This window comes from Mesoplodon mirus (genome assembly GCF_964341445.2).
Source record: "Mesoplodon mirus genome assembly, chromosome: 20".
In the NCBI taxonomy this organism is placed as follows: domain Eukaryota; kingdom Metazoa; phylum Chordata; class Mammalia; order Artiodactyla; family Ziphiidae; genus Mesoplodon; species Mesoplodon mirus.
Genome location: NC_138996.1, coordinates 30,630,322 through 30,643,537, shown reverse-complemented (window position 1 = coordinate 30,643,537; position 13,216 = coordinate 30,630,322). Strand labels below are relative to the sequence as shown.

General features: G+C 54.8%; 1 protein-coding gene across 8 annotated transcripts in view; it reads right to left on the bottom strand.

Moving 5' to 3' along the window:
* Nucleotides 1-2,855: 2,855 nt before the first annotated feature.
* CLN8 (CLN8 transmembrane ER and ERGIC protein) overlaps nt 2,856-13,216 on the bottom strand; it is a 26,190-nt gene continuing 15,829 nt past the window's right edge. For 7 of the 8 annotated variants that reach the window (XM_082608787.1, XM_082608783.1, XM_082608784.1 and 4 more), the window contains 2 exons: nt 10,722-11,345; nt 2,859-4,618 (listed from right to left, as the gene is read on the bottom strand). In XM_082608787.1, the coding sequence (XP_082464913.1) occupies nt 4,319-4,618; nt 10,722-11,330 (909 nt within the window). In that variant the 5' untranslated portion in view covers nt 11,331-11,345 and the 3' untranslated portion in view covers nt 2,859-4,318. Of the gene's footprint in view, nt 4,619-10,721; nt 11,346-13,216 lie in introns of all 8 variants that reach the window. The other variant, XM_082608782.1, reaches the window with a different exon arrangement.

The following is a 13,216-nucleotide window of genomic DNA, read 5'->3' as shown; positions in this document are numbered from 1 at the left end:
GTCCAAGGTTCACATTCCGTAGCTGGTCCTCCTGTGGGGATGGGGACCCCAGGGCAGAAGGTCCTTCTCACCTAACGGGCGATGCAGGTGGCCGGGCCGTGCGGCAGCGCAGAGATGCCCCTGGGGACGCCTGCTTCCCGGGCCTCAGGCCTGTCCCCGTGACAAGGGCGGGGGAACCTGTGGGCGTCAGAACTGCGTGTTAGGCAGAAAGGACCAGGAAGGGGTGATGGCTTCCTGCTCCAGGCTTACCCTCCTTGGCAGAAGACATGCACCCCCAGGACCCCTCCCGCCCTCCCAGGCCCACCTCATACCTGGGGGCGCTGAGGGGTGAGGGGGCTGAAAACCCAGCCGGCAAAGGACGAACTGACGAAGGTTAAACCCACCGTTGGGTAACTGGCTCCAAATTAAAGTGTAAACCATCATTTTCAGTGAAAGCGGTGTTTTTCTGAGCTTTTTTTTTTTTAAGTGAATACATGTTTCATTTTGAGACAAGCAATTACCGGAAGATGGAAAAATGAGAGTCCTGGCGTGGCTGGCCTTGAACTTTCTGAAGCTTGGCTTTCTGCACAAAATCCGTGAAGGTTCCAACGTTCTGGGCTCTTGGTGTGTCTTGTGCAGAAATAAAATCTCTGGGGTGGACCAAATAGGCTCCATATTTCTTGGAAAAGAGCTGAGGGTGATCTCGATACAAACCAAAGAAACTGGCTGAAATGTGCCCCCTTCCAACTGTGGTTTTGTTTGAAATACAACAAGTAAATATTATGAAGTTTACAAAGTAGAAGTTTTCTACTTAGGATGTCAACAGGGCACTTCCAGATTAGAAGACTTGACCTTCAACACCTTTCTTTAATAACTGAGGATTTTAACGCTGGGTTAATTTTGGGAAACTTTAGACTTGGGGGATTGGGGGCCGCAGGGAGAAAAGGCTGAGGTCACGGGGACCCAGTGACTCAGCCCTGGCTGCTTCGGCAGGTCACCGCAGACCTGCAGGCTGGGAGCACAGGGTCACGGTGGAGGCAGATTCAATGCAGCCTCACCTGGGAGGGGGAAGGCGGGGGACACGCTCTCCGTTCGTTCGCATCCTGTCAGGGCACTGATCCCATCACGGGGCCACACCCTCACGACCTAGTCACCTGCCCCCTGCGCCACCTCCTGACACCGTCGCCCTGGGGGTCAGGATGCCAGCATGTGAATTGGGGCGGCGGGGGGAGGGTACACAGACGCACAGAGCAGAACACGCAGGCCTCCACAGGCCGGCACCTGACACTGAAACCGCAGGACAGTAAGAGGGAAACACACACAGTGAGAGAGGAGTGAGTCCTCACCGTGGGCCCCCCGGGGCAGAAAGTTAGAAGCGGCTCCCACGGCCCTTCCCATCGTGTGGGTCTCACGGTGCAGCTTCCTTGCTCTGCGTAGCTGGGCTCGGCCGGGCTGCAGGGAGAGCTGCAGGCCCCGGATGGGCGGGGTCCGCTCCAGAGCACCCTGCATTCCCAGCCATCAGAGGAAGAAAACAGATTTCTGAGATTTTCACTTCACTAAACATGACCTGGCAAGACAATGTGTACACCGTATAGTCTAAGTACTGAAAAGGGGGAAGATTTATTTAAAAAGAGAAACGTTGAATTAATAAACTCTCCCATTAGAGCAGAAGTTTAGTAAAGATACAGGTAAACTGAAAGCATCCACCTGCATCCGTGAAGGGGTGGGCATCCCTCATTGGGGTTTATTTTGGGGGTCAACCCCACTCTTACAACTAGAAACGAGTCTGACCTTCAGGGGCACTGGCTCACCTGGCATCCAGTCCCCTCCTCCCATGGCCGCTGCCCCCAGCGCGGGTCTCCAGCCGGCCACGGCCACGCGGGGAACTCCGTCCCGAAGGGCCAGATGAGGGTGAGCCCAGGCCCTGAGGAGGGAGGAGCCTGAGGGCGCCTGCTGGAGCCGCCCCCCCACTGCTCCAATCCCCAGGGCAGCTGCCCCGCCCCAGCCCCCGTCCGCACCCCTGGCCTGGGGGAGCCTGGCTGTATGCACAGGGCCGGTGCAGGAGGGAGAGGAGACAGGTCCCCGGCTTTGCTGCTTTCAACACTGAAGTACGTGACAGCCATTCCAGCCCATCACCCCATCACCTGACCGGCCCTGACGCAGACACGGGTGCTGCAGACAAGGCTGGCTGGCCCCCCAGGGCGCCCAGCCTCTCGCCCAACCCGGAGACCCCAGCTCTGCCCCGGGAGAGTCGCCCGCGGCCCCGGCCTTCCAGGTGCCAGAGCCGGGCTGCCGCTCCCACCTCCTAACTTCCTAAGCGGCCCTTCCCGGTGGACCCCCGTACCTGCCCGCTGGCGCCGCCGCGGCCTCGCTCACCAGCGGCCGGGCGTCTGTCCCATGGGGCTGCGGTACCTGGACAGACAGACACGGCCACTCCAGTGCTCTGCGTACGCGGATGCAGCTGGGTCTGGTGGCCAGGGTCAGCCGGGGCCTGCCGCTTGCTTTCTGTGCTCGTAGACGCAGTCTACGGGCCTCGGCTTTAAAGTCAGAGCGTGGCCGCTGACCGCCTGCGCCACCTCGTAGGCCCAGCTCTAAATGGGATCGACAGCGCCTACTTCCCAGAGCTGTTCGTGCCAGGAACCGAGGAGCCCTCGGTGGCCAGCACGGTGCCTGGGAAACCCCAGCGGTCCATAGCAGGGACAGCTGGCGGAGCCGCAGCGATAGGAGAGATGGGGTCTGAGGAGGGCCAGGGGCCGACGCCCCCCTGCACGCTCCCCGACATCTCTCTCTGTGGCCTCGTCCGTGCACGGGCTGGACGGAGCCCGCAAAGCACCCATAGCCCGGAAGGCAGCACCTGTCTGGGCAGCGAAGGTGCCTGGATGCTGGATCACAAGCCTCAAAAGGCCCTTTCTGGCCAAACGCCCCTGCCTTTGTGGTCCTCACGGGAAGTCGGGTCGGGATGGAGGCAAAAGCACCTTCACTGAGATGAAGGATGTAGAGACTGAACCCGGGGAAAGTCAAATTCCCAGTGAGGGTCATGTAAAAATTAAATATTTTATATCTTAAACTGAGTTCAAACCTTGAGCACGTGAAGATTTATCATCACAGTTGTATCACCGAGATAGAAAACCTCCACAGCAATGTGAACAGTGTTGAGAGAGAAGAACGGACATGCTTTCGGGTTCTGTAAACATCGGTTACTTTATTAAAGTTCTGACCAGCTGGAAACACAGCCAGCTTGGCTCCCCACCCCACCTTGTGGACGGGAGAGCGGGCGGCGGGTGCCCAGGGTCTTCAGCGAGGGAGAGAGGAGTCTCAGCAGGGACACAGTTTGCTGGATGTTTCTAGGATTGAAACACTTCTCAAAATGATACAAGCAGGTATCGCATCTCCTGACCTATGTACAGTCAATTCACAGTACCAGAAATCAGCACACACCCTTCCAAGGGGCCGTGTTACAGACCAAGCACAAGAAACACATGATTCTCACGACCAGTAAATGTGTTTTTCAAAAACAGTTCAAGGGCACTTTCAGTAAATACGAGCTTTTCATTTTAATTGCCCACTCATGGTAAGAATAAGATGTCAGTACATATTCGTCAATAAAATTGTGGGTCGGAGTGTAGATTCCACCCGGGCCCCACATTGTGAAGGTGGTGCCCGGACTCGTCACCGGGAGGTGAGGAGGGTGCCCTGCAGCCGGGCACTCCAAGGGGCCAGGTCCACCCACAGCTCGCAGGGAGAGTGACCACTGCCCCGACTTGAAACCTACAGACACACACCAACCAGGGGGTTAGGGTCTGGCGGGGCACCTGTTTGAAACTTAGTTAAAAACAGCTCTAAAATCTAGACAAATCTGATTACTAACACCTCCCTTAATGTGTCAACAGAGAAACACAAAACGGAAACAAAACTCTTCGCCGGATGAGCTTCCCTGGTGAGAAGACCCCTCCGCCACCCCCAGCCGCAAGCCAGGCCGATGCCCCGCGCTCGCCACGAGATGGCGCTGTGGAGACGCGGCTTACATCTCAGCCCTGGGAATGTCAACAGGGTAAGGGACCGGATTATGTTCTCTTGGGACAGTTCTCTCCAACTAAAAATAACGGGGCTGTTGAGTAAGACGCACACACACTTTAGTGCGACCCGTCCACGCGGGCCCTCCTTGGGGCGACGGCGCAGACAGGCCAAGCTCGCGGGAATGAGCACATCGGGCCGTGACGTCCCCACGGCGGGACTCTGTCCCCGAGGCGCGCTCAGGTGCAGGTACTCGGCGCCACGAGGAAGTCAGTACTCACGCGGCCTGGGGTCGGCGCCGTGGGGACAGTCGGGGCCGAGGCCGCTACCTCGTCTTCTTGGGCGGCGCCGGCCCGTTGGGGCGGCCGGGCGCGAAGTTCCAGTCCACGGGGTTGAGCAGCTGCTGCGTCTTCTTGCGGGTCCAGTAGGGGTTGATGAGGACCGTGAGGAGGCCCAGCCCGACCAGGAAGAGCGCCCAGTGCGGCGGGAAGAGGCTGCGGGCCAGGCTGTCCCAGTGGCCCAGGCACACCCACCACATGTGGTAGGTGAGGACCATGCGGCAGTGGAACAGGTGGACCATCAGCCACTGGTTCAGCCTCCAGAGCAGCGAGTCCGCACAGCCGGCCTGCGGGCAGAGTGGGGTCAGGGCGCACCGGACTCGGGCTCACGGCGCCGGGGTGTCCCCGCCCCCTCCTGGCCCCGCACAGCCGCCCGCAGACCCACCCAGCGCGGCGCCTCCTGCTCGCCTGCGCCCCCGGAAGGAAAGTTCACACCTTCCAAGCGCACCTCCAGCACTTCTTCCCTTGACCGAGCACATATCGAGCAACTGCGCAACGCTGACCCAGTGAAGCTGGAAGACACGCTGGTCGCGTGCCACCAGGCTCGCCGGGCCCCGGGGGCAAACGCTCTCAGAGCAGACAAGTTCAGGATGAGATGTGTGTCCTCACTTCTTTGCTTTTCGGTATTTTTACCCCAGTAGCCCTTGGACACAAGCCCAAATGGACTTGCCTTAAAATTATTCTAAATTCACATTAAAACTAGCTGTAGCTTAAACCAAACAGGGAACTTGAAAACGCTATACAGCAGACTGTGGGCACAGAAGTGGGACACTGTGGCGGGGACGTCAGCACCTGGACAGCCCGGCACCAGGACAGTCAGGTACCAGGACAGCCCACACACCTGAGACCCATGAGCTTGTGCACACCGGCCTCCCCGCGCTGTGTTCTGCCCGGGCTGGAGCGTCCTCCTGGGCAGTTCCCCCCCACCGACACCGCCTCCCCAAGGGTAGGGGCACGTCTGGCACTTGCAGGAGGAAAGTGGGTAGCGGGGAGGGGCCGGGAAGGCGGGGACGCCTCACCAGGCAGCAGCCCGGTGACGCTGGGAACGGGCACGGCCTCACTGCGGCCCCACCTGTGGAGCCGCAGGGGGACACGGCAACTGACCTCTGGAGTGACCACATTTTAAAAGAGAAAGAAAGGGGAATTCCCTGGCGGTCCGGTGGTTAGGACTCTGCGTTCTCACTGCCGAGGGCACGGGTTCAATCCCTGGTCAGGGGACTAAGATCCTGAAAAAAGAACCCAACCTCCTGCCTGGATGATCCGCCTCTGGGCGACCCAGAGGTCTGCAAGGCAGGGAAGCAAGTAAACGAAGGAGATGACGGACCTCACTTCTTCAATTTTTTTTTTATATACATTTCCCCTCCTTCTGGGAACGAGACCATCACTGCAGAGGGACTTAAAAGAAGTCTTGGATGAAATGAGGCACATTATTATGTTCTTGGATGGAAAACACTCAGAAGACGTTACATCTTCCCTCCTTGAATGCATCCACAGATTTAGTCCAAATAAGAGAACACATCAGTATTTTTATCAACTTGTAACAACTTTAAGTAATGCCACTCATACAGTGGAATAAACGCACAAAAGCAAGGAGGGCTGAAGGTGCCTCAGCAAATAATGAGATACAATATGCTTCAGAAATAACAGATAAACGATGCAAAATGCAGACGTGAATAAAATACATGGAGAGTTGGCACTGGGCGGCATTTCGAACCCCCAGGGAAAGGATGGATGATGTAATTACGTTAGGATTCTTGCTCACCTCCTGGGAAAATCCAGTTGGATCTTACTTAAAAATACTTTCCAAATGGACTAAATATCAATGTTTCAAAGGAAAAGAAAACCATAGAGTACTAGGAAAAAACCCACTGATTTACAGAAATAGTTTTATACTCATTGCATGGGTAGGCATTCTCCACGTTATGCTAGAATCATGACTTATACAAGTAAAATTCCGTGAACTGTACAATCAGACAAAGAAACAATGTTTCTCAAACGCAAAAACACCAGAGGTTTGAGGTTCTCAATGACAGATTCCTCACGTGGGAAAGATTGAGCCTTTGCTCTGGCCTGAAGGACGTTAAATGTACAAACTGTAGAGTGGGAAGGTGAGCTAAGTGTGTCTCGGGGTGAACGTACAAACTGCAGAGTGAGCTACATGTGCCTGGGGGCCGGGGCACTGCTCGCCCTTCCAACCTCGTGGGCACCGGCCAGCAAGCCGTCTTCTTTCCACTTGCTGCTTCCTTCGAAGTTCACAAGATGTACTTACTCCTCCTCTCCATTAGCTTCCCCACTTACTGAAAGCAGTCATCCTCAATTCCTAATACTCATACCAGAAGCATGAACTTCTACTCATACAGTGATTACATTAAGTTTAGAAAACTCCAAGCTTGAGAACTGAGCATTTTTGGTCCTACTCAGACACTGAAATTTTTGGGTTCAACATCACGAAATGCTTTGAGAAAAGCCGGGTCAGTAACAAAGTGAGACTTAACCGTGCAAAGGTTACTTTGTATAGCTGGGGCCCCAGCAGGTGGGGTTCCTGGTGTATACTTATTCACACATAAATCGACTGCTGTTTATACCATGCCGTTTGCATCTGGACTACTGTCTCCGTGGATGAATCATGTTGAGGTGTTTGAGTGTATAATTCATTTATTCTTATTTCTAAACAACATTTCAGAATCAAATTGGAGGAGGAAATGGAAGCATGAGCCCGTCTGGGGTGTAAACTACATTAAATTAGTAGTGACACCTGGTCCTGACATCTGTATCTCATCAAATCAGACCCGGATGGTGAGGATTCCTGGACCCTGGTGCCCAACTAAGCAAGAACTTGGCAGCTTTATGAAAAGCTTAAAAGGATTTCAACGTTTTACACGGCGTTTACTCACAAGGTTCAGTAGTATCTGAACTAGACCAAGACCATGGCTGTGTAGGCACGGGCCCTGGGCTGTCTTAGCCGAGGGGACAGCTTTGCCGTGGGGTCACGGGCCGCGTGGTGAACACGGCGAGCGGGAAGAAGGGGGTTCTGGGACCACCCTTTTCCATCCTGAACGAACGGCACCCAAACACTTTAGAGAAAACAGAAAAAACCCCAAACGAAGTGCCTCCCTCTGGTGGCCGCCCCACAGCTGGGGTCTGTCTTCTTCCTGACCAGCGGGCCCACCCCACCTGGGGAAGGGCTTCCAGAGACCCCCGCCCGGGCGCCTGATGCGTGAGGGGTGCCAGGAGGAGGCCTGGCTGAGCAGCAGGTCACAGACAAACTCTGTCGTGAGGAATCAGGGGCCCATCAAAAGGGCCCTGCACCCAGGACAGACCTGCCGAAGCGGGCAGGGACCCCGGCAGCACCCTGGGGTCAGGAAGAGACCCTCTGCCTGCACCTTCACGCAGAAGAGGGAGGAGCTGGTTTGCGTGTCCAGCCCCCCAGCTGTTCGGGGGGGACCCTGGCCGCTGGCACACAGTCCTGCTGGCAGAGGGGGCGGAGGCGGTGGCCTGGGCTGGTGGACACACAGCCTTGCCCCACCCAGGATCAGACGTGTAAGCAGACAGAAGCCGCAGCTGCTTGCCCTTCCCTGGGGAGGGAGAAAGTCGATGGAGAACGTCCAGGACCCTGGCTAGGCTGACTGGTGGGGTCTCTCCTGGGTGAGGACAGTCATGAGGCCAGGGAGAGGCATCTGCTTCGTCTAATGCACAGACACCAACAGAGGGTCACGGAAAATGAAGAATCAGGCAAAGACACTCCAAACCGAGGAATGAGACAAATCTCCAAACCCTACTGGAGAGCAGTCACACGATGTACCCGACAGAATTAAAGGCATCTGTCATGAGGGTGCTCGCCGAGGTCAAGAGAACACGTGGGAACAAGTGGAACGTCAACGAAGAGATGGAAATGTAAAAAAAAAGTAGCAAACAGAAACCAAGGAGCTGAAGAATACAATAACTGAACTAAAAAACTCACTAGGGGGACTTCCCTGGTGGTGCAGCGATTAAGAATCCGCCTGCCAATGCAGGGGACACGGGTTCGGTCCCTGGTCCGGAAAGATCCCACATGCCGCGGAGCAACTAAGCCCGTGTACCACAACTACTGAGCCTGCGCTCTAGAGCCTGCACGCCACAACTAATGAGCCCACATACCTAGAGCCTGAGCTCCACAACAAGAGAAGCCACCGCAATAAGAAGCCCGTGCACCACAACAAAGAGTAGCCCCCGCTCGCTGCAACTAGAGAAAGTCCGCGTGCAGCAACGAAAACCCAATGCAGCCAAAAAAAAAACACAAAAAAACAAAAAAACCCACACAAAACTCACTAGGGAGGTCACCAAAGTAATCTACAGTCTACAGGTTCAATGCAACCCCTGCCAAAATCCCAGTGGCATTTTTAACAAAAAAAATTTCTAAAATTCACATGAAACCACGAAAGACCCCAATAGCCAAATCAATCTTGAGAAAAAGAACAAAACTGGAGGCACCAGGTTTCCTGATTTCAAATGATATTACAAAGCTACAGAAATCAAAACTGCATGAACTGCCATACAGACAAACACACAGACCAGTGGAACAGCATCGAGAGCCCAGAAAACACCCACACAGATATGGCCAACTGATCTTCAACAGGGTGCCCAAAACTCACAGCAGGAAAGGGGCAGTCCCTTCAATCGGGTGTTGCTGGGAAAACTGGACATTCACATGCAAAAGAATGAAACTGAACCCTTATCTCACACCTTACACAAAAAATCAACTTGAAGGCGGAAATGCAAGACCCAAAACTCCTAAAAGAAAACATAGGGAAAAAGTTTCATGGCACTGATTTTGACAATGATTTCATGAATATGATACCAAGAACACATACAACAGAAACAAAAACACACAATTGGGACAACATCAAACTAAAAAGCTTCTTCACAGCAAAGGAAACAATCAACAGAGTGAAAAGGCAATCTACAAAGTGGGAGAAAATATCTTCCAACCATATGTGTAATAAGAGATTAATCTTGAACAGATAAAGAACTACAACTCAACAGTAAAAAATAACAAAGAATCTGAGTTAAAAATGGGCTAAGGGCTTGAACAGTTTTCCAAAGACGACATACAAATGGCCAACAGATAGATGAATAAATGCTCACTGTCACCAGTCATCAGGGAAATGCAAATCAAAAGCCAGTGAGATGTCATCAGAGAAACAAAGACAACAAGCTTTGGTGAGGATGTGGAGAAACTGGACCTCTGTGCACTGCTGGTGGGAATACAAAACGGTGCAGCCGCTGTGGAAAACAGTGGGGGCAGTCTATTTTCTAAAAACAGAACTACCTGATGACCCAGTAAAGGAACCAAAATCAGAACATGAAGGAGATATTAGAACCTCTACGTTCACTCAAAATAACTAAGACTGAAACACCCAAGGAAGATGTGCATCACACACGTAATGGAAAACTGTTCAGCCTGAGAAAAGAAGGAAACCCTTCAATGTGCAATGACATGGCTGGACCTTGAGGACATTCACTCAGCGAAATAAACCAGGAACAGAAGAGAAATACGGCATGAGTCCACTTATATGAGGCATCTGAAATAGTCCAGTTCCTAGAATCAAAGTGTGGATGGCAGTTGCCAGGGGCTGGAGGGAGGGGAAGCAGCGAGTTACTGACCAACAGGAGTGAAGTTTCAATCATACAAGACGAATAAGCTCCAGAGGCCTGCTGTGCACCTGTGCCTACAGCTGACGATAACGTGCTGGACACTTAAAGATTTGTGAAGAGGGCAGATCTCATGTTGGGTGTAAGATAACATAATGTGAAATAAAAATTTTAAAAGGTATGTATGTAGACATATATTACTTTGTTTTTTTAAAAAAAGTATTTGAGGGGTTTCCCTGGTGGCGCAGTGGTTGAGAGTCCGCCTGCCGGTGCAGGGGACACGGGTTCGTGCCCCGGTCCGGGAAGATCCCACATGCTGCAGAGCAGCTAGGCCCATGAGCCATGGCCGCTGAGCCTGCGTGTCCGGAGGCTGTGCTCCGCAACGGGAGAGGCCACAGCAGTGGGAGGCCCACATACCGCAAAAAAAAAAAAAAAAAAAAAAAAAAAAAGTATTTGAAACAAAGAAAAAGCATGTTTTCTAGGGCTTACAAATACTGCCAGTTACTGAGTAAGACACACGATCCACCGAGTCTTCTTTTGCAATGGGGCAGGAAGCCTAAAAGAGTTGTTTAAAATGATTAAAATGGAATTCAACGAAAATGAGCTTCTTACGGATTGTAATACTCTAATCTAGCCTGGTGATGCTGTGACAGCGCAGGCCACAAGGGACCAGCAACATGGGCATCAAGTGGGTGAAGGTGCCACACTAGCCACTCACCTCCCGCTGCGGAGCACAGACGCCGTCTGGGGAGCGCCTACCTTTAGGAGCATCCAGGAGATGCAGGTGAAGGGCGTGCTCATCTCCAGCAGCAGCGTGACCATGGGCAGGTAGTGGCCCGCTCGGAGGTTGACCACGGAGCCGAGAAACCCGAGGAAGGCGAAGAGGTGGTGGACGGCCAGGAACCCGTCGAACGTGTGGAACAGCGCATTGGACGTGTGGAGCGCGAGGTTCTCGAAGAGGAAGAATCCGGTTGCCGTGGCGATGTGGAACCAGCACCAGTTCTGCTGGCCGAGCACTTTGTCGGCCTGGAGCACGGGGTCCAGGAGCAGCGCCTGTAGCCCCGCCGCGGTGCCCTGGATGCCAAAGACTGCGCGCGTGGCCGCCAGGTTCCAGAAGACCTGCTCTCGGGCCCCGAGGGAGTGGTAGGTGGCGCTCAGGGAGGAAGACAGCTGGTGGCAGGCCACGAAGACGCCCAGGTAGAAGGTGCAGCCGGCAGCCACCAGCGCCCAGCGGACCTGCCCGGAGGTGCAGTCCAGGTCAAAGATGCTGCCCGCCGGCCCGCTGCTCGGGAGACTCATGCTGCTGATGTCGTACAGGCTGGGCCGGGGTCCACACGCTGCACCGGGCCACGGCCCCGGGACCCTCATGCACCCATCCTCCACCTGGACAAAGGAAAGAGCCTTGACCCTCTGCTGGCTGAAAGGAGCCGGGACGCAAGGCTGCTCCAGCACCACAAAGACACCGTCACAAAACGGATGTTAACGACTCTTCTCCTCATGCTTATGTGTATTCAGTGACACAAAAACAGAGCAAGAAAACATCCGCTGGTGGGACGGCAGCACGAGAGAAAGTGACACGAAGGACGGGAGGGGCAGGAAACAGATGCGGTCCCGACTCTCCAGGGGATGCCCCCGTGGTGGCAGTGACAGCCCCCCAAGTCCCCCAGACAGAGCACACCTAGAGGAGGATGTGCTTCCGGAGCCCGCGGTGGCAACACTGCCAGCCAGCGCCCCACCCGGAGCTCCTTGGACCCTCACCTACACTGGACAGCAAGCTCCGCACTTAGGGGAGTACGTGTGTGTACATCTATGTGTGTGTGTGTGTGTATATATTTCTGTCTACTGTGATGCTCTGACATCTGAAGTCCCGCCTGGCTGGGGAGAGACAACCCCCCCCCGCCAGCCAAGGGCCCAGCCAGGAGCCCGCCTGTGACCTATGCCGACAGCCCGGCCAGGCCCGGCCTCCTCCGCCTGCCCCTCCCCCAGGGAGGGGACCCTCCTCTGCCCGAAACACCTGGGCCGGGTGCCCGGTGGCTCGGGGTAGCCCTGTCACCCAAAGCCCAGCAAAATCACTAAAAGCAGCCAATCGTACGTGTTCCCCCCGCCCTGTTTTTTCCCTGGAAACCCCAGTAAAGGCCGTGGCCTCAATCCCCGCCCTCCGTCCTGTCCTCCGCCCCCTGACCCCCGGCCATCCCCCCACGTGCCCGGCGTGGCCCTGCCTCTAGGGCCCGAGAGCATAACGAGCTTTGCTTTCCTCTTGTGGCCACACCTGACTGAGCCTCTCAGAGCAGAATCCAGAAGCATCTGGTCCCGCACTGTGAAGCTGGCGGGGGCGGGGGCGAATACTGGGAGGGGAGGGGGGGTCTCAGTGCTGGGCAGAAGGGAAGCCGCGCCATCCAGAACTTAACCCCATGCAAAGGGTCAGCTGCACAAAACTGGAAACTGCTGAGAAGCAGGCTCCTCCCGAAACCTCACCCTGTCCTTTCCACGAGCATGTCACGCGGTCTGGGCGACAGTTCCCATTTTGCCACGACTGTGTCTCTATGCTCCTGGCCCAGCACCTAACTTCTGTGGAACCTCTGTCTTGAAACAGGAGGGTCCCCAGGACTCTGAAGAGCTCTGACTGAAACAACGACTCAAGCGTGCCCAGGGCGAGTGGCTGGTATAGGTGCCCCTTCACGAAGGCTGGGGGGACTCCAGGGCACGGGGACCAAAGAACAGAACAGTGGGTTCTGATCTTGGTTCCACTATTTAGGAGCTAGGAAAACAGGACCCCAGTGTCTGACTATAGGAACGAAAAATACACATAAATACAGCAGAGTGGGTGCCAGGTGCTAATAAGAAGTACCTACTCTGTGCCAGGCACGTTCAATTAGGCCGTTTAATCTGCTAAATAGGGAGTCGTACATTTCCAATGGACAGAAGAGAGCCCAGGTTTAGTTATTTGCCTCAAATCAAAATACCCAGCGGGGCCTCGGATTGGACTGTGATCAGGACTCGGAGCTCTGGGCCCTGGTGCATTAGATCACCTGCAGGTGTGTCTGTCCTTTCCACACTGAGGAGGATGCCCAGGCCCCTCCCAAGGTCCTGACTTCGCCGCCCTCGGACGGGGCCAGGCTTGGGTGCTTCTTACGTGCCCAGGTGCCCTAAGCAGGTGCAGAACCACTGAACCAGTGTGAACTCCGGTCCCCCAGCTGTAAGATCCTGTGACTCCAAGGAGGGAGGGTTTAGTGGCTTCCTTTTCCTAAAGCAGG